This window comes from Telmatherina bonti (assembly GCF_933228915.1).
Source record: "Telmatherina bonti genome assembly, chromosome: 17".
NCBI lineage: Eukaryota > Metazoa > Chordata > Actinopteri > Atheriniformes > Telmatherinidae > Telmatherina > Telmatherina bonti.
In genome coordinates, this window is record NC_136615.1 from 15612446 (window position 1) to 15634084 (window position 21639).

Here is a 21639-nt window from a genome sequence, read left to right on the forward strand (position 1 = left end):
CAATTGTGGGGATTCATAAAAATAAAACTGATATTATTATAATCATATAAAATCATCCCTAATAGCTCATCTTCTAACGATTTCACTACATTTGCTTACCTTCCTGCCTCTTTGAGAAACTCTGACATAAACCAGAAGCAGGAAGTGTTGCGTTTGCTTTCTTTCTTTTTTTTTCTTTCTTTTTCATAAGGGCTTTACAATAAAGGATGTACGTGGCAGTCTGTCTTCTACATGTTGTTTGTGGTTAAAATACGTTCCTCCCCTGAGGAACTACGTGAGGTAGTCAAGCGCGCAGGAGTAGAAACTATTTTCGAACAATAAAGTCAATACTGTATTTTTATACACAGTCTAAGGTAACGAAACAAAAGCATGTTGGTGAGACCTGCAAGCTAACTTTACAGACTTTTACGTAGTAACGGTCTTAAGCCAGTGGCTGGGGTTCAAGGTTACTATAGGTTACGCCGAGGGGAGAGGCGCGTTTACGCGGCCATACTGGCGCTCACGCGCACGCTCGTCCCACAGCGGGCGCACCGACGGAACCAATCAGAGTCCTCTGCAGAGTCTCTAACCCCCCTCTTCAAGCAGAGGGGGGTTAGAGACTCTGCAGCCCGCTACAAATACTCCGTGACACTTTTTTTTTATTATTATTAAAAGTGTTTTCGGGTCACCACTTGCGACTGACTGAAAGGACCTCGTGGCGGGGAATTGTTGTGCCATTCATACAAGCAACCAGGCGTCCCAGTAGCTCCGTGCAACGTGAGAAACCGGGGAGACCATAAACATAACACCGTTACTAAGTTGCATCAAAGAGCAGGCGAACCTGCAAAAAGTTTGTTTTTACTATTTTACTCGTCTTTTCAGCAAATCAGAGCGAATGAAACAGGGGGAGATAAAGCTCAGGGCATATTTTTAAACAGCATATGTGGAAGAAACGGAGTGAATAATCTGAGTGTGCGGAAAGAAACGACTCCATCCATTCATCCGAGTGAGATCTCTGCTGGCTGGCAGCACCTGCAAACATGACACGGAGATCATGCGCGATTTACGTGGTCGGGATCATCTGCGCCAGCCTGCTGGTCGTTGGGATCGGTTTGGTCGTGGCTCAAGTTTTCCGCGATTTTATGCACAACCGTCTGAAAAAGGTAAACAGAAATGTGCTTTATTTCTCAGAACTTGGAGAGTTTGCTGGACTGCTTGAATGACTGGACGCCACTTTCCTTTGAATGGACTGCTGTGTACAAGTTAGGTCTATTGAGAAGGACAGAAAACTACAATGATGGGATTGTGTGATCCTCACGCATTTACAGATCCTCAACTGTTTGCAGACGGTTTTAGTCTGACTGCATTCACACCATGTCTTTAGTATGCACAATAAGCAGCCGTGAGATGTCTGATTATTCATGCCAGAAACTTGTGAGTTGGGCTGGAACAAATCTGTTCATCATGCATTATGATTTCATTCTTTTTCTTTGCTTTTAATAATTGGTAAATAAGTTATCCAACAGGATGCTGCACATTTCTTTTGTGTCTTGCAGCTAAGAGACAGATATAAAATACTTCTGCATGGCTTGAAGTGCATGGAGGCTGAACTGACAAAAACTGATAACTTTTTACAGGTTTTTTTTCAGTGTGTAAAAGGTCTGCTGTACAATTAATATGTGGAAGTAACCTTTGTCTTTAATGAGCAGGGCTAACTTTGTTCCTCATATGACTTGGCTGGTACACGATTAGAACTTGGATGCCAAGAAATCCAAACTACAAACTTTTTTTTTTTTTTGTCTTGTCCAGCATTTAAGCAAGTAGAATGATTGTCTGGATGCTGTGTTATGCTGAGCAAATTTACTTTGCCAAAGGAAGCTTTATAGCTTTATAGCTATTTGGGATTCTTAATTTATTTTTCTATCCATTTTGCATAAGTGTTTGCACCACAGAGCCTGCACAGCACTGCTATACCAGAACGGAGAGGACAGAAAAAGGATAAAAAGGGAACAGAGAAAGAGGAAGAAAAAGAAAAAAAAACCTAAATAAAAGGAAGGGAAAAGAGTGGGGCTGCACGGTGGCAAAGTCGTTAGCACTGTGGCCTCATTACAAGAAGGTTGCTGGTTCAGTCCTCAGCTGGGGCGGGGTTTGGACAGTGGCCTTTCTGTGTGGAGTTTGCATGTTCTCTCTGTGTATGCATGGGTTCTTTCCAGGTACTCTAGCTTCCTCCCATTATTCAAAGAGTTGTGTGTTAGGTTGATTAGTTACTCTAAATTGTTGAACTTTTAGGTTTTTATGATGTAAACAATTATTATGCGAATAAAGGAAATTAGTTTCTGGTTAGTGTTATTCTTGCAACAGAATAAGTAACGTCATGAATTGCTGTTATTTGCACCCAGTTATTATGAACGGGACAATTTAGATTATGTAATCATTTTTAAATGCAGTTTAATTGGATTATTCCAGTATCGAACTGCATCTTTAAAAGTGCCTTAAGATTACTGTTATGAATTGGCAACATTAAGAAATTCAGTTGCGTTTGAATGTTTGTAGAATTTCTGATGGTATTTAAGGCTATACTACAAGTTTCCTTCAAGATCTGTGCTTCTGACTCATTTTGATGGTACATAAATATTATTATGCACATATCTGGAGCTGTCATTGCATTGAATTGCTGATTCAGCAAATTATTACAAGTAAGGAGGTATTATTGGAAGAAGTCAACATCGTAGTCAATATTGTTCAAACTTTCCCTGGCTGGAGAGAGCTCAGAGAAGAGACAGGACGCAAGATAGATGCTGAATGAGCCTTTGTCAGAGGGCTCTAAAGTGTGAAAATCTACCAAAGTTCAGTTGTACCATCTTAAAGGCTCCTAAATCAAGAATGTTGTATGTCTTGTATGTTGTAAACAATACTTTTGATGACAATATATTATATTGATTCAGTAGATAATGGTTCAGAGTTTGTGTAACAAATTCTGCTACATTATAATTCAGTTCAGTAGCTCCCAATCAATATCACACTGTAATGGGTGTCCCTGAGGACCCAGAAATTCAGCCACGCTTGCAGAGATTAGATCATAACAAAGTATGGTTTATTGAAACCGCGGAGTCCAGAGGAAAAACACAGAGAAGTCCAACAGAGTGGCGGGAGGTTCACAAAACACTGTAGGATACTTAATCCTGAAAAGGCTTCAGATTTAGGACAGTGGGGATCCACAATCCAAAGGCGTAGTGATTAAGCAGGCAAGGATAGAAATCCAGAAAAAAATTCTGGGCAGAAAAAAAATCTGAGTGACGTAACTGGATCAGACAGGAGTCTAGGGACAAACAAAAACACTGGATAACAACATGGTGAGTATTGCTGACCATCTGGCAGGGAAGCAGAAACAGAAGAGGGTTTATGTGAAGATGTGCGATCAGAGAGCTCAGGTGGAGCAGATGAGCTTGGTGAGGAAAAGGAAGTTCCTGCGGAGCAGCGATCATGACACACAAACTAATTCACAGTTATCACTTCCATTCACGAGAAACCACAAAAATCAACTAAAATAGTTTTTGTGTACATTAAAACAGGAAACAGTGAAGTGTCAAAAGTAACGTGCGTGCGTTTCCTTTACATCTAGAATAGTGCAAAAACTAAATATTGTAAAAAAAAAAAAAAAAAACACTAATTGAAACACCCACATTTTGAAAAATTTCAAATTTTGCTGAAAAGTTTTTACACCTTATTGAGGTGGTTTTTCAGTATAGTATAATATAGAAACATATTGCCAAAGTGTAATGGAAACACTTTTTTCACATTTACGTTCCCCCGAACATAACATGGGAGGTCATGATCAGTTCATTTACAGTAAATATGGCTCCGTGTTAAAACAAACAAGTTTTTCAGAGTTTTGGAAAGGAAAAAGCTTTGAAAAGCCGTAGCAAATTCTCCACAGCAAATGGAAAACTCCAACATAACGCTACGTGGCTACGTCAAATCTCATTCCTCTCACAAAATTTTACAAGACTTGAGGCTTATGCACTAAACACTGTTCAATGGAAACACCGGCAAGTCGCAATTGTTTTTTTAAACTTACAAATATTGCTTTTATTTAGCCAAAAAATGTCATGGAAATGCAGCTAATGTTACACATCACACCTTTGGTTATTCATCAATCAGCATTTTCATCATTAGGTTAAATAAGAAACTTGGACTGTTAGAACAAAGCAGATGAAACAAAAATCCACATTTCATCTCATGCATGTCATAAATTGTCTCTTTTTGATCATTGATCAATGGATTAATATAATGAAGGTAATTGATGTATTGTTACACCCCTGATATCTGATAACACTTCTCTCAACGCTCCAGTGGTTGAAAATAATATGTGAAATATTCCTTGTAAAAATGGAAACATGGTCATGCAATCCTATCAGCAGGTGGCAGTTTAAAGCTATGTTGAGATCTGTTTGACAAACAATTCACCTGATTCATGTGCTGTTCATAGATGGTTAAGTCCAGGCTTCTCATCTTTATTAACACATCACATAATCTAGTTTGTAGGAGGAGCAGTGATGGATGTGATTCTATCTGTAATGTTCAAAGCTGGAAGGAAGTGGAAACATCAGTACTGTCATGTACAAACGCTTGTCTCTGTCAGTTCAACCCTGCAGTTTAAAAGGCTCGCAGATGTGTGATCTTTGGTCCCAGAGGTGGAAGATTCAGCTATCTGCAAAGACAAATATACACAGCATCAGAAGTATCGCTTTTTAATTTGTTTCAATAGGCAGCCTTTCATAAAATACCAGACGAAAAGCTTCTAAGACCCGCTAGCATCTGGTTGGTTTTTTTTTTGTTGTTTTTGTTTTTGGTTGTATTTTTTTTGTCAACAGGGAAGTGTTAAATGAAACAAGAAGGTCAACAGGATAAGATGTCATCAGCATAAATTAATACAGTGATGGAAGTAGAATGAAATGAACAGACAGCTATAAGAGTTCTTGAACCTGGTCTTGATTAAGGGAGGCAGAAACAAGAGGTGCAACAGTTCCACCTCATGCACTCTCCCACACTGATCCAGCAGCATAAACCAACCCCAACAAATGGCGTTGCGGTCACACAGCTGACTCTGTGATACCAGCTGGATGTATGTGAAAACACCAATACAGGACTGATTACCAAGGAGTGTCCGCATTGACCCAACTGACATGTTAAAGGAACCTTGCGAGCAGTGTTTTTTGTTGTTTTTTGGACATCTTTTTTCTTTACTTGACAACGAAAAAAGCTGATTTGATCATTGATTCCATTTCTCTGGGCAAGACAAGCAGATTTCTCAGAGGTTTCTCAGACCTCAGACTATAATGTCATTGGGCGAGATATATAACTCCACGTTAACATGTTGGTGTGTGAGTTCGAGTGATCAGTATGATTGCAAAAATGCTTTATAAATTAAATCCATTTTTATATAAATGACTTGTTATTACCACATGAAGCCTTAGTAGACAAATCTCAAGCAAACACATTAACTTTCTGACATTTATTTAACTGATGCATCATGATAATCACCTTAAGAATCTTTTCTCTGTCACAGAGGTCACACCACAAAGATGTCTCAGCATAGACAAACAGTTATTTGTGATCAATTCACCCTCTGCTTGTTCTTCCACCTACACACTGACCTGGTTCTTCATTTTCCTTTAGGAGTGAGACATCTCCGTAATAAAACAGCAGCCATGTCCATGTCGTATGAACAGAGCAGAAAGTATGTTTGTTCTGAACATCTCCTAGAAATACATTGAAAGACCAGAGAAAAACCATCAACCTCACTAATGTCACAGAGAGAAAGAAATGAGAGGAAATATTCAGCAAAGTTGCAGGGTTTTCCAGGCAGAAGTCAGATTCAGATCAACGGTATGATACTTTAATAACAGAAAAAGTTGTTTTAGGTTTAGGGAGGAGTTCAGGTGACAGATGTGAGAACTAACATCTAAATTAAGCAAATTTTCTCATAAATTTAAACTTTTGTTTAAATGGGATAAAAATTAAAACCTACACACCTAAAATGTACTTTACACTGATTGTGTGGACATGGAAGCTTATGTACAGCCGACCCCAAAGTAAGTTTGAATTGGTATCTGCAGAGTCCTAATGAGTTTGCACAATGACTGGGCAGCCAGTCAGTGTTCATGGGAAACCACGCGTGGAAACCAAGTTCCCATCCCGCTGTTATGAGTTTACTATCGATGCATAAGGATTGGATAAAAGGACATTTTAAACCTAATATCCAGACAAGCTGTGTTGCACTTTAGTTTTCGTGGTATTTAACAACAGATCACATAACAAATTCAACTTAACACAATTTTATTAATGTCCAAAAGTTCCATCCATCCATCTTCTGCCGCTTATCCGGGGTCGGGTCGCGGGGGCAGCAGCCTAAGCAGGGAAGCCCAGACTTCCCTCTCCCCAGCCACATTTGCCAACTCTGCGGGGGGGATCCCGAGGCGTTCCCAGGCCAGTTGAGAGATGTAATCCCTCCAGCGTGTCCTGGGTCTTCCCCGGGGTCTCCTCCCAGAGGGACGTGCCTGGAACACCTCACCAGGGAGGCGTCCAGGAGGCATCCTGACCAGATGCCCGAGCCACCTCAACTGGTTCCTCTCGATGCGAAGGAGCAGCGGCTCTACTCTGAGCCCCTCCCGGATGACCGAGCTCCTCACCCTATCTCTAAGGGAGAGCCCGGCCACCCTGCGGAGGAAACTCATTTCAGCCGCCTGTATACGAGATCTCGTTCTTTCGGTCACGACCCACAGCTCATGACCATAGGTGAGGGTAGGAACGTAGATCGACTGGTAAATCGAGAGCCTAACCTTCTGGCTCAGCTCCTTCTTTAGCAAGACAGACCGGCGCAGAGCCCGCATTACTGCAGACGCCGCACCGATCCGTCTGTCGATCTCGCGCTCCATCCTTCCCTCACTCGTGAACAAGACCCCGAGATATTTAAACTCCTCCACTTGAGGCAGGACCTGACCCCCGACCCGGAGAGGGCAATCCACCCTATTCCGGCTGAGGACCATGGTCTCAGATTTTGAGGTGCTGATTCTCATCCCAGCCGCTTCACACTCGGCCGCGAATCGCTCAAGCGAGAGCTGGAGATCACGAGCAGATGAAGCCAACAGGACCACGTCATCCGCAAAAAGCAGGGACCCAATCCTGAGGCCACCAAGTCAGATCCCCTCAACACCTCGGCTGCGCCTAGAAATTCTGTCCATATAAGTTATGAACAGAATCGGTGATAAAGGGCAGCCTTGGCGGAGTCCAACCCTCACCGGAAACGGATCCGACTTACTACCGGCAATGCGGACCAAGCTCTGACACCTGTCGTACAGGGACCGGACAGCTCGTACAAGGGGGTCCGGTACCCCATACTCCCGGAGTACCCCCCACAGGAGCCCCCGGGGGACACGGTCGAATGCCTTCTCCAGGTCCACAAAGCACATGTAGACTGGTTGGGCAAACTCCCATGCCCCCCCCAGGACCCCAGAGAGGGTATAGAGCTGGTCCACTGTTCCGCGACCAGGACGAAAACCACACTGCTCCTCCTCAATCCGGGATTCGACTATCCGGCGGACCCTCCTCTCCAGGACCCCTGAATAGACCTTACCAGGGAGGCTGAGGAGTGTGATTCCCCTGTAATTGGAACACACCCTCCGGTCCCCCTTCTTAAAAAGGGGGACCACCACCTCAGTCTGCCAATCCAGCGGTACTGCCCCCGATGTCCACGCGATGCTGCAGAGGCGTGTCAGCCAGGACAGCCCCACAGCATCCAGAGCCTTAAGGAACTCCAGGCGGATCTCATCCACCCCCGGGGCCTTGCCGCCAAGGAGCTTTTTGACCACCTCAGCGACTTCAGCCCCAGAGATAGGAGAGTCCACCCCTGAGTCCACCAGCTCTGCTCCCTCATGGGAAGACGTGTTGGTAGGATTGAGGAGGTCTTCGAAGTATTCCCTCCACCGACCCACAACGTCCCGAGTTGAGGTCAGCAGCTCCCCACCTCCACTGTACACAGTATTGATGGAGCACTGCTTCCCCCTCCTGAGCCGCCGGATGGTGGACCAGAATCTCCTCGAAGCCGTCCGGAAGTCTTTCTCCATGGCCTCGCCGAACTCCTCCCATGCCCGAATTTTTGCCTCGGCAACAGCCGAAGCCGCATGCCGCTTAGCCCGCCGGTACCCATCAGCTGTCTCCAGAGTCCCACAGGCCAAGAAGGCCCGATAGGACTCCTTCTTCAGCTTGACGGCATCCCTCACTGCTGGTGTCCACCAACGAGTCCTGGGATTACCGCCACGACAGGCACCAACTACCTTACAGCCACAGCTCCGGCCGGCCGCCTCAGCAATAGAGGCACGGAACACAGCCCATTCGGACTCAATGTCCCCCGCCTCACTCGGGACATGTTCGAAGCTCTGCTGAAGGTGGGAGTTGAAGCTCGCTCTGACAGGGGATTCAGCCAGACGTTCCCAGCAGACCCTCACAACACGTTTGGGCCTGCCAGCTCTGACCGGCTTCCTCCCCCACCATCTGAGCCAACTCACCACCAGGTGGTGATCAGTTGACAGCTCCGCCCCCCTCTTCACCCGAGTGTCCAAGGCATGTGGCCGCAGGTCCGACGATACGACTACAAAGTCGATCATTGAACTGCGGCCCAGGGAATCCTGATGCCAGGTGTACATATGGACACTCTTATGCTGGAACATGGTGTTCGTTATAGACAATCCATGACGAGCACAGAAGTCCAATAACAAAACACCATTTGGGTTCAGAGGGGGGGGACCATGCCTCCCAATCACTCCCCTCCAGGTCTCACTGTCATTGCCCACGTGAGCATTGAAGTCCCCCAGCAGAACAATGGAGTCCCCAGAAGGAGCACCCTCCAGCACTCCCTCCAAGGACTCCAGAAAGGGTGGGTACTCTGAACTGCTGTTCGGTGCATAAGCACAGACAACAGTCAGGATCCCCCCACCCGGAGGCGGAGGGAAACTACCCTTTCATCCACCGGGGTAAACCCCAACGTGCAGGCACCAAGCTGGGGGCTGATGAGAATGCCCACACCTGCTCGGCGCCTCTCACCATGAGCAACTCCAGAGTGGAAGAAGGTCCAGCCCCTCTCGAGGGTACTGGTTCCAGATGTCCAAAAGTTGTTATTAATTTTTTTTTTTTTTTTAAAGTGTTAAGTCTTATAGAAATCCTGTTTTTTTTAATAAATTGGGTCAATTCATCCTCATGACGTGTGCTTCTGAAGCATACATTAATGCTGCTGTCTCTGGCAGCTTCAGGCAGCATTTAGTAAACATTTGAACTTGTTGTGATCCTCCTTAGTTTATTTTTGTTCTTCATGTGACAAATTCATTATCTTCAATAACTGATGTCTGAAGTTCAAAGATACGTTTGATTTGCAGAATTTCGGTGGAACCTTCCCAGAAGTTTCCTTTTACAATGATAACAGTGCAGGCATGAAACACTGTTGCCTCACTGTCAGCAGGATCATTTGGCACACCCTCATCTTTATTTTCATTTTAAGCCATCTTCTCCCAGAAAGGTGTCGAAAAATATTTTGCTTTGTTGTTCTCTTGTTTGTTTGTTTTTATCTGAGGCTTTACATTGACTTTTGAGGTTTTGAGGAGCAGCTCAAACCTTTCATCTGTAACGTATTGTTGGTCATAATGGGGTGAATTATAGTTATAGAAATTACAGGTACTTAAGTTCCTTACTGCTTGAACTTACTTAATGAAACTCTGAGCATGCATAATGAAAGGAAGTTGTAAGACTTTTAACTATTGTTTCATGACATATTTATTCATCTTTGGCCTTAAAACCTTCTGGCTTCATCTGATGTGAAGGCTTGGACAGTTACTCCATTTAGTGCTTTATGAAGAAAGATGTATTATGTTGCAACCATGAAATTATTACGGTCAAGCCATTAGGTGGAGGGTCAGTTGGACAAGAGATTAATCGACGTTCATGTGTTTTACATGCTGCGCTGGGATTAGAGGTCTAATGTTCATTTGTAAGAATTCCTTTACTAAATGATATGCAGATGCTGGCGTTTCCTGGATATTTGACACCAAATAGCCACAGTAAGACTGTACATCTTGGGTTTGGTTAAGTCCACTGCTGTGGTGACCTTACTGAACCTCCAAATGGACGGAAATTGTACTGAAGGTTTTACAGATTAATTTCAGTCCTCTGGTTATAGGCAGGAATAAAAATATTCTAAATAAATCGATCTGAAGTGACTTTTAATTTAATTTTTATTTGAGAAACAAGTCTGACAGTGAAAATATATCTGTGTGTGCGACATACTTTCTCAGAACTCATATATCCTCGCGTATAATGTAGCCTGTCGGACAGCATGAACTATTTCAGCTGTATCAAGTTACTCCTTCACACCAGTTGCACCAGTGTGAAGAATCTCTTCCCAAGGACACCCTCCCAGCAGTAGACTCTTTGTGTGCTAAGCCTCTTTCAAACTTTAAGATTTATTGGGAAACAGGCAGACTTTGCAATATTTAGCTCCCGTGTGAGGCAATCAGGGTCAGTAACCCTCCGATGAGGCGATACTTGGTTGTTCTAATAAGCATAAACAGTTCATTTTTTTCATTTGTATTTGTTTATTTCAAACAGAGTAAGAAGCACAGTAAAAAGCTAGACAATGCTTCCCACCCATAATTAATATCTTTCCAGTATGGTGACATTTTTCTTTCAGAGCTTAAGGAGCACAATATATCGGAAATTCATTGTTAACACATCAACAGTATATCAATAATACAAACACAGTTTGATTTGAAAAAGGACATGCACAAGAGTGTGTTTATGAGGGTCGCATGCCAACAAAGCTTAGATTTTGTCCTTTTTTATGGTTTGTTTTGTGTTTTCAACTTGACCTGTCCCATATACAGACAAGCCGAATAATGTTCTGACTGCCTTGTTGCACAATTTGACTTTCCAAGTGGAGGGTGTTATGGGTATAAAGGCAATAAATCTCTGCAGTAGGTGGCTTTCATTGATACTTAAGTATTATTCTTTAGTTTATCATTTGGTAATTGCTGACATGAAGATTAGTGATGGACCTGACAGAGGAAAAACATAGAAAAGAAAGAGCAGACAGAAGAGAAAAGGACAGAGAGCGAAGACAAGGAAAAGAAAACAGACAAAACATCCAGCCAGCTGCTCCACTTGTATAGAAACTTAACAAAAAAAAAAAAAACCATCAGGCCCCTGTAAGAAAACAAACCACACAATCAGCAGGAGCACTTGCAGGAATGCAACAGTATATGCTTGTTTTGCTTTTGTGCATGTTCTGTTGCAAACACTGGCGTAAAAGTCAAATGAAGTAGACTTCATTGAACCTGAGATGACCATCATGTCTTGAACTATTTGTTTATGTTGTTGCAATATTAGATGTTTTCCTGATGTCACACAGGCTCATTCAGAGCCATATACATGAATTATGTGTTTATATGACATTATGAATTACCACTAAAATTGAAATGATAGCTTTATATTTCGGCATTTTTAAAAAGCTTTCTAGAAATCAGCCTCCTCTTTCTTGTCTTGAATCAGTCCCCAATGGTGGTCCAGCAGATTTGTTGTAAAATTGAATTAATGGTTCCAGGATTTTAATGGGGTGCGCAACAATCGGGCTGGACTATATCCCAGCTGGTTTAGCTTTGTTATTGCGTTGTTGCCACTGGTGAGGCAAACCCTTTCAGAGTATGTAAAGTTTGTGTACCATGACTGTATGTGAACAAGTCCACATGAAAGCACTAGCCTTATGTGTGTTTGTGTATTCATCCGCCACATGTGTTTTCCTATAGGGAGTGGCATGAGCATAGCGGTGGTTAGAACTGAGATAAGAGGGCTTTGCTGTTCCTGTTTTCCACGTATTTTTTGTGGCATGCTGCGAGGGATACCGTATTGATTGTTCAAAGCATGAAAAGAAGGACATAGAAATGCTCTCTCTTCCTCAATCTAAGGTGACAGCTTTATTGTCCTTGGCTACTCAGCTAAGCCTTTGTCTCTGAACACAAGTAAAGAGGACCCCTGAACAAGGAGGGGGCTTATACTCATGAATTAACAGCAATGGATGTAATCAGCTCCTCTGGACTTATTTCATATCAAAGTATTTCTGTTCATTTTATGACAAACCTGACATAATTAGGCCAAAGTAAGATTTCCTCCTGATGTGCTGTTGAAGGGAAATGCTAATCCCCCTGCCCCTCTTATTCTCTGTTTGCTGAAAAGATTCATGCTTTAAGCAGATAAAAATTTGTCCACTAGCAAGAAAATTTAGAGACATTTTTCATACTTTCATCATAACGCCTAAAAAAATGGGGCAGCTGACTGTGTTGCACCTCCAGGGCCTCATCGAGCTCGATCCTGAGGAATGCGGCTCACATCATTAAGGTTGGAGTTTCAGAGGAACAGTGGGCATCCAGCTCCGCATCACATGATCGGTCAGAGGCTCTCTCCAAGTGCTCGTTGTCACGGGCAACTGCTGACAATGGGGCGGTGAAGGGGTCTCCCCTCGTACCATTCATGCAACGCAGCCAGTTCGCTTGTCTGACGCTCAGGCAGCAGCGCCCCTCCACCACAAATCCCAAGAACGTTTTTGTCCTCTGGCTTGGCTTAACTCGCTGTGGAAACCCTAAACTGAAAACATAAGTTTGAGATTGCAAAATTTTGTTGTATTTTACCAACGGAAAGCCCCAATAAAATATTTCTGTTGCTCATGAAAAAATAACATATTATTTCGTTGTCTTTTACATGTTCAGTATTTATTTATGCATTGATTGCATGTAGAACTTTTATGCACATCTTTGATACATTTGTCTTATGTTGACTTTTAAAGAGCCCCTTTGCATATTCATAAAATCATGATTTTATTTTGAGGTGTGCAAAACTTTGTTAACATCCATTATTTTATAAGAGCATACATCACTTTTCATATTTTCAATGTTTCTTTGCTGCTGCAGCAGCAAACTAATCTGTTGTAAAATCTTGCATTTAGGTCCATGTCACTTAAAGGATTCATTCTCAAAGCAAAGTCTGCTCTTATTGGCCAATTGCTTTGTTGGAAGGTATTCCATAATAGCCATAAAACAGGCAATATGGTTATTGGTAGGAAGAAAGCCCATAAAACATCAAATAAAGCCCACAAAAAAACCAAAAGCCCAGAAAAGCAAACAAACTAATAATCATTTCCTGTTGTTGGCCAAGATAAAGGACTCGTGTCTGTACTTATCTAGTTAAATCTCAGTGCTGAATTTGACACCACTGATCACAGCCTTATGTTACAGAGACAGGGACATGTTGTTGGGATTAATGGTACCGCATTAGGCTGGTTCCAGTCATATTTATCTGATAGATTTCAGTTTGTTAATATAAATGTGAGTCGTCCTCACACACCAGGGTAAGTCATTGAGTTTCTCGGGGTTTCATACTTGGACTAATACTTTTCAAGTTATGCAGGCTTCCCTTAGGTAATGTCATCAGACAGCATGGTTTTAACATTCATTGCTAAGCAGAATATACTCAGATTTACTTAACCATGAAGCCTGATTAAACTAACTGTTCCTTAAATTACAAAGATGTCTTAAAGACATAAAGACTTGAAGTTTTTTCCCTTTTAAACTCAAGCAAGACAAATGTTGTCGTCTTTGACCTGAAAAACTCAGGAGGACAAAATTGTCTTGCTATATAATTAATCTGGATGTTGTTAATTTAGCTTCCAGTACAACAGTGAAAAACCTTGGAGTTATTTTTGACCAGGATTTGTACTGTGACTCACATTTGAAAGAAGTTTCTAGATCTGCTTTCTACCACCTACGCAGTATTGCAAAAATTAGGGGCATCTTTTCTCAAGTGTTGCAGAAAAACAAGTCCATGCTTTTGTTACTTCAATACTGGATTACTGCATTTCCTTATTTATGTGCTGCACCAACAAATGCCCTGAAAAGTTCCCAGGTGATAAAAATGCTACAGCGATGGTTCTGATGAGAAGTACAGAGACCATATATCTCCAGTTTTAGCCCCTCTTCGTTGGCTTGCCAATAAATTTCAGATAGTATTTAAAATTCTTATCCTCACTTATAAAGTTCTCCATGACTCCAATGTCAATCTCCACTGTATAGTTCAAAGTTCCATATATTCCAAATGGAGGACTTTGCTCTGAGACTGCTAAGAGTTTCTAAGAGTACGATGAGAGGTACAGCCTTTGGGTATCAGACGCATCTCTTATGGAACCAGTTCCCAGTTTGGATTGGGAGGTAGGCACTCTCGCAGCTTTTAAGGTTAAGTTTAAAACCTTCCTTTTTGATGAATCCTATCGTTGGGAGGGTTTAGTCAGTCCTTTGTTAGGCTGCCTAATTCTTAGACTACCTTTTTTTAGCACTTTTTTCATCTCTCTTCTCCTTCTCTTCCATGTAGAAACAGTAGTAGCATCATTATTCTCCTCTCTCTGCAGGTCTTCCTGGATAAAAGTTGCAGTACATGCTGGTCTCGCTGTTCTGTCCTCTCTATCCCAACCAGGAAGGGCAGATGTCTGCCCTGCCCGCTGGACATTTTTCCTTCCTGTTAAAAGGGAGTTTTTTCCTTTCCACTGTTGCCTCGTGCATGCTCAGGATGGGGGATTGGATGAGAGTTAAGATTCAGTGCAGTCTGTTGGTTGCTGGAACTGATGTGTCTGTAAAATGCCTTAAGATGACATTGTTGTGAAGTGGCACTGTACAAATAAAGCCAAATGGAATTGAATTGAATTGAACTGAATTTTTTTTACATTCGCAAAAAGTTACAACAAACAGAAGAAAATTAAATGGTGTGTGTACCTTTTGTCTCACAGGAGATTGTTTTGGTGGAAGGCAGCCGGGTGTTTGAGACCTGGAAAAACCCTCCTCCTCCAGTCTACATGGAGTATTTCTTCTTCAATGTGACCAATGTTGAAGAGTTCCTTCAAGGGAAAAAGCCAGTTGTCACCCAGGTTGGACCTTACACATACAGGTAAATATCAAAATTAATTTCTGTAAAACATTAAGCACATTCACAAACGGTTTTTTACATCCTCATATCTTGTTTTCCCATTTTTGTCTTATCTCATTACACATGATTAATTGTAAGAGGTTTTGTATAATGACTGTAAAGACTACACAGTGTATTACTTCATATCCTGCTGAATTCGTGACCTTAGTCCTGGCAGAAGTGGTTCTTTTTTTGTGTTTGGATTTGTCACTTTGAATCTCTTCCACATGCGCCCACGTAAACACTTAAATAAATAGCAAAGTTCATTGCATGAACACCAGGAAGTAACAACAACTGAACGTGTATTCCTGCAACCTAACCCACATTTAATTGTGTTAATCACCTAATCCCAAACAGTTGCGCAGAACAGCTGTAAAGTTGTACAGTGACTTTCATTTGTGGTGTCAGCCTACATGTATTTGTTTCATATTTTGGAGGTTTTCAACTGATATTTGTTTGTAACACAGATTACTAAAAACCAAATTAATATTTAAAAAATTGCATTTGCACAGGGAGTACAGGTATAGGGATAACGTAACCATGGTGGAGAATGGCACGATGGTGTCTGCATACAACATAAAAAGCTTTGTGTTCCTGCGAGAGAAGTCTGTTGGGGATCCAGCTGTGGATAGCATCACCACTGTCAACATTCCAGCTTGGGTGAGTCATGAAGCAAAGGTTCAGCTCATGTGGAGAAAAGTGTAATTCTGAGGTTAACGTGGGGTGTGTTTTCCTTTCCTGCATTTTGTGAACTGTTTCCTATCACACTGACACCAGCACTATCTTATCCTAAAGTATTTCCCATTCCTTCTAATGTCAGCTCCACTTCCTGCTTCCAGGCTGTTATGAACAAGGTGAAAGGGAGTTTCATTAAGGCCACCCTAGTGTCCATGTGGATGAACTCTCTCAAAAGCAATTTCTTCACGACTCGCACTGTAGATGAGTTGCTTTGGGGCTATGAAGATCCATTGCTGGCCCGCATTGCGCCGAGCAATCCTGGCGTGGAGACCGTCTTTGGCCTCATGTACAAGGCACGTTCAACACTGCTCATTTTTAATGATCTGGTTTCAATCATTTCAATTGTGAAGCCAAAATAGATTTTTTTGGTTGCTTTTGACGCTCATTTAAATAACGCCAACCTTTGTTTTAATTAGAAAAATGGAAGTGACAATGGGGAATTTGTGTTTCACACTGGACAACAGAACTACCTGGATTACGGTCGGGTCAAAACCTGGCAAGGTCAAAGGTAGGGCTGATGCAATCAGACACAATCACACACTCCTTCACTTCCTCCATTCACAGTGATGAAAATGTGTAAGGTGATAGATTAGTAAGCTTTTTGCTAATAATAGATGAGTATCAGCAGTCTCTGTCTTTTTGCCATGTTTACCTGTTGTTGTGTTGCCATTACAACAGAGTGGGGGGGGGGGGACATCGGAATAACTTTGCCTTAATAAAGGCTTTTTAAGACTCTGTCTTATCCAGTTTTCTTGTCTCTTGCCTTCTGTAATTACTTTTAACCCTGGGGAAACAGCTCTTTCCAAGTGTTTCTTGTAGATAAAAAAAAACTTTGATCATTGTAATTTCATCCTGTTAAGACAGAGATTATATCGTTTCCAATGCTGGTAGAGATTTTGAAAATAGTGCACATTGCTCTGAGGTTTTCTTTGTTTGTTTTCTCCTTTTACTTTTTTCTGCCTGGATAAAATTGGTCTAGAATAGTCATGTACAGTATGGATGCATGCCTGTATAGACTACTTTGTGGAGAAAATGTATTATATTTGAAACATTTAATCAGTAAAGTAAGAAAAATAAGTAAAAAAATACATATATATATGAATTGGAGTTTATAATTGGAGTTGGGTTTTTTTTTTATTTCTTTATAGTGCAGTTTAAAATAAAATAACCTTGATACTCACAATTTTGTCAATGTTTTATTTATTTTTTTCAACAGCCAGCTGACATTCTGGTCAACTAATGAAAGCAACAGCATCCTGGGATCAGATGGAAGTGCTTTCCATCCACTGCTGGACATGAATGAACGCATCTACATCTACACTCCAGACCTGTGCAGGTACAGTTCAAGCCCAAAACGCCTCTCCTCCGATTAGCCCAATCACCTTACATAGTACAGGGTTTTGTTTTGTTTTTTGACTTTATACAATAGCCTCAATGTGAAAAATATTTTCTTAAAGTTCAGCTAGTGGTCAGTTTGGCAAATCTCATACAATGAGTGAGTGTTTGTCCTTTTATTTATTTATTTTTTTCATTTAAAAAGGGATCAATTAGCAGCCCAGTCAGACTGGGTCATATAAGGCAAGGCACGTTTATTTGCATAGCACAAGTCAATGATTAAAGAATAACTCTCTAAAGCTAGAACAGGATGTCGCACAGATGCAGATAAAGGCTCACTGCATGTTCTCCATTTCTGCTTGTTTCTGCTGTTGATGGTACAGCAGCGTATGGCAGTGCAAAAGCTGTAAACAAGCCAGGATTGTCTGGTGCAGCACCTCAGTTCTGCTGGTCACCGATGCCATTATTGTTGTTGTGTTTGGTGCATGTTCATCACATTGACGTCATAAATTACAGTGTCCTGACAAAACACAGACGGAAGAGGTTTCAAACAAATCCACCTTGGCATCTGGTTTCAAATATGACTGGTTTCATGAAGGTTAATCCCCTGCTTCGTGTTACAACCATAGACTGTGTATAAAGAGATAGACGGCGTCTCCGTAACGTCACCCATAGGTTTCTGAAGAGCTGAATTGAAGCTCAGTGGGCGGTTCCTACCGTCGCCATGTTGACAGCGCATGCACGTCGTCTCGCCCGGAAAATACAAATGTGGGCAAAGAGGTGGAGCTGAGAGGAGGGCTGTGAGCGTCATGGCGGATGATTGACATTGAGCGAACTCAGAGCTTTCTGTAGCTAAGAGCGAACCGAGCTAACCCCAAGATAACGGGAGCTACCCAGCTAACGGAGCTAAGCGGGCTAAAGCTAAGTCACGTTGTTAACCGGCTAAAAACTGCAGTTGTTCTACGTTCTTCTTACTTGAAGCCAGAGATTGGGTACCTGTCAATCAAAAGGACCCGCCCCTAAATTTGCCAAACTTCGAGATTAAATTACTTTAAAATGGGCGAGTTAGAAAAAAATTCACTCCCCCCACAGTTGTCATGAAGGTAAACCTGACCTATAAACCGAAAATGGATTTATGAACCAGGCTGTAAACATGTTTATTTCTGCCGTGAAGTTGACCTTTTTAACATGGGAGTCAATGGAGATTTGCTCTGTTTTGCAGCCAGCCCCTAGTGGATGAAGTTGGAACTGCAGTTTTACGCACTTCCGCATAGGCTTCACTTTTAACCGCCGGAGGTTGCCGCTTGGTTACGACACTTTTGTGGTTTGATTTCAGTTCGGCGCCATGTGGACACTCCTGAGTGTTTCAGATGATCTAAGGCTTTTTTGGGATCAGATGGTGAAAAGGGAGATTTTAAAGCATTGATGAATGTATTTCCTTGTTGATAGATCTTGAAAATATCTTTATAATCCTCTAAATAAGCAAAATATGGGCTTTATGAAACGCTCAAATGGTTTTTGAACAGAATCTTGTTGTAAGCAATTTTTTGTTCGGACAACCTGCATCCTGGCCTTCACATGGAAGTTACATTCACATTTGACCATCATGTAAACGCACTTGTAGAACATTGATGACAACATTCCCCTACAGTAGCAGCCTCCCCCAGCAGGGCATCTGTTGTCTGTAAGACCTCCAAAATTTTCAAAGAACACATCAAAGATTTGTCTGTGCTCATCCTGATAAGAGACATGACTGCATGCCCAAATGTTCTTTTTCCATCTCATGGTGTGTCATTGCTCTTTTAGGCAGCATGAGGAAGACTTGCTCCAAGTCGTGAAGCAAACAAAGCATGACCAAAGTGAAATAAACAGGAAAGTCATTTTTAAATTAAATAAAAAGTAAATCTACAAAGCAAAACACAAATAAAACCAGTGATCACAATGTGAGGAATGATTTTAAAAATACAAAGAAATGGTGCAGTTATTAGTTGATGGCTATTTCTAGCGCATGACTTCACACCCTGGGAGGGGAGGCAGTGTGACGATAGGGTTCACAGGCTTCAGATCCCATGGATTCTTACCATAACATCCTGATCACTTACAAACAGCGCCGCAGGTGACCTCTGTTTACTGTGGACTTTTTCTGCCGCTGCACTTTTTAAAATACTAACACGCTGTTTTCCAAGGAGCACTGTGGGAGGACCTACTTAACGAGGAATGTGTTTGGACAGCATAATGGGGATGCAAGGGGAAGAGACAGGGAGAGGCCACAAATATGACCACGACAAATGACAAGTTTTATCCCTTTGGAAGTGCATCGCAGATGTTTTCTTTTGAAAATCAGGGGACAATTTTCCCAAGACTTTACAGGATAACAGAATAACAACGTCTTCACTGGGAGCCCACTTGGCCCATGTTGAGAATTGCCTCTCACAGCCTGATCAGCTCAGGTTGATTTCGCATTTTAAACCATGTTTGTTTGCAAAACAGAAGTGCCTTATGCTGATTCTGGGTGGTGACAAGAGTTTGTGATTACAAAATACAGAAGCAACGCCTCACTTCTTTCCCTTTTTGTTGCATGTGGAAGGAATCTGTTGTTGCAGTAGCACAGAGTGCTACGACGATCCCTTTGAATCTGATTGGACTTGTGCCCAAAACCCCTCAACCAAATATTTACAAAACACTTTCACCTACTTACTCATTGCCTCGTGGAGTCAGGTTGTCCATCTGTGCTATTGACAAAAAGGAAGACTCCCTCCCTGTTTCCTGTGTATTATACACTAATTTAAAGAGGAAACATGCGGTGGTCATATTTACTAACCTTTTACACACATACCGTCACTGGAAGCTTGTGTATAATCACCTCAAGAGCACATTGTGTGTAAAGAATGCTCCGTTAAATGACATCTGGGATTGATTGGTGAGTTAAAAACAGTACGAGAATTCCCATCTGCAAACTGACAGCGCAGTGACCCTTTGCTCCAGTAGCTGACAGCTGAGCCACAAAAAACCTCCAAGGTTTGATAAACTGCAGACAGGTGTCATTGTTCAAATGCCAACATGCCCCCTCTTCACTCGGACATTACGATAAAAAGTTACAGTCGCAAATAATCGACACTTCAAAATAAGTCAAAACGTAAAAGCTTCCTTTTCGTTTAATTTCTAATGAAAATTAAAACATACGTCATCTGGGATCCCTATAAATCTCACTAATGTCTTAATTCCCAGCAGTACAAGGCAGAGCCTTTCAGTTCTGCTCTGTTCCAGCATTTTACTTGCCCTCTTTCACAAAGGTCAAGGGAAAGGTCCATATAGTATTGTTACACGACTGGTGGGCTGCATATCCTCCCAGCCAGTTGGCAAACAGTGTAAAGAAACCTTTGTTCTCACTGAGGATCCCCTTGACAGGACAGAACTGTAGATTCACAGAACAAGGATGAGCTGCACACAATAATGCATTTCTATCTGGGGCTCTTTAAAGGCATCTGAAGCTAAACAATGTAATTACACAACAGCAAAGCTCCAACACAAAGGCAAAGTCAAGCGCATGGTATTACACTGTTTCCCTGATATGTTTAGGATGTGAAACTGACCGCCATAATGATTTCATCATACATAGCTTGAACTTTCCAACTAGTTTGTATCGTTTCACAGAGATTCACAGTTTTCCTGTCGGTCTTAAAAAGAAGGAATCTTAGTTAACATTTTTTTAATTGAAAAAACAGTATTCACTTGTGTTTTCAGCTTCTCTGTCCATCCTTCTGCATGCCCCACCATATCTGTCCATCCTTCTGCATGCCCCAACATATATATCCCACCATATCACTCGAGCAACATGAAGGAATTTCTCAAAATGGGCACAAATGGTGTCTAGTCAGCTCATGACGACCTGCTGTGATCTTTCAAAACAAGTTTATGGCCTGAGCTCAAGATGGGCAGGACAAAATGGCAAAAATGAAGACATTTTAGATGCAGAAGGTCAAAGCTGGATCTCAACGCAACATCACTATTAAGATTACCTACCCCTGTTTTAAGCTGTTTCTCATTGGAAAATAAAAAACTTATAACGTTAGTTATTATATCCAGTCAAATTTATCTACCATTAGGATCTTTTTTTGTGTCCAAACTGGTGGAAATATGAGTTTTTTAATAAAATCTCTTTTCTTTTCTTTTTCTTTTTCTTTTTTTTTTTTACCAAACTCCTGTGAGTGAAATTTGCTAATTAAGCAGTTTTTAACTCCACTGTCTTTCTGCAAAACAAAAAAAGTCCTCTCACTGCAAAGCTTCTTACTTTGATAAGATTAACCCAAACACTTAACAATATTACTCATCATTACGCATAACTTTTTAGCACAGCATGCCTTTTTTTTTCTTAATCGTGAACAATTTTAAGAAGCACAGCTTCCCTCAGAGTTATGCTCCAGAGAGTTATAGGCACCTGTCGAGTCCTAAATAATCGTACTTGCGCTTTTGAGGGCCTAGCATAGAGCTACTTTTTCACTAAAGCATTTTAAAAGAAAAGAGAAGTGAGAATTATCA

The 21639-nt window shown here is 41.8% G+C and overlaps 1 protein-coding gene across 1 annotated transcript in view; it reads left to right on the forward strand.

Annotated features, from left to right (window-relative positions):
• The first annotated feature begins 622 nt into the window (after positions 1-622).
• Positions 623-21639, forward strand: part of LOC306768696 (lysosome membrane protein 2-like) — a 29072-nt gene continuing 8055 nt past the window's right edge. The window contains exons 1-6 of the mRNA XM_079257112.1: positions 623-1142; positions 14852-15009; positions 15540-15687; positions 15867-16058; positions 16182-16273; positions 16982-17101. Of these exons, the coding sequence (XP_079113238.1) occupies positions 1020-1142; positions 14852-15009; positions 15540-15687; positions 15867-16058; positions 16182-16273; positions 16982-17101 (833 nt within the window). The 5' untranslated portion in view covers positions 623-1019. The remainder of the gene's footprint in view (positions 1143-14851; positions 15010-15539; positions 15688-15866; positions 16059-16181; positions 16274-16981; positions 17102-21639) is intronic.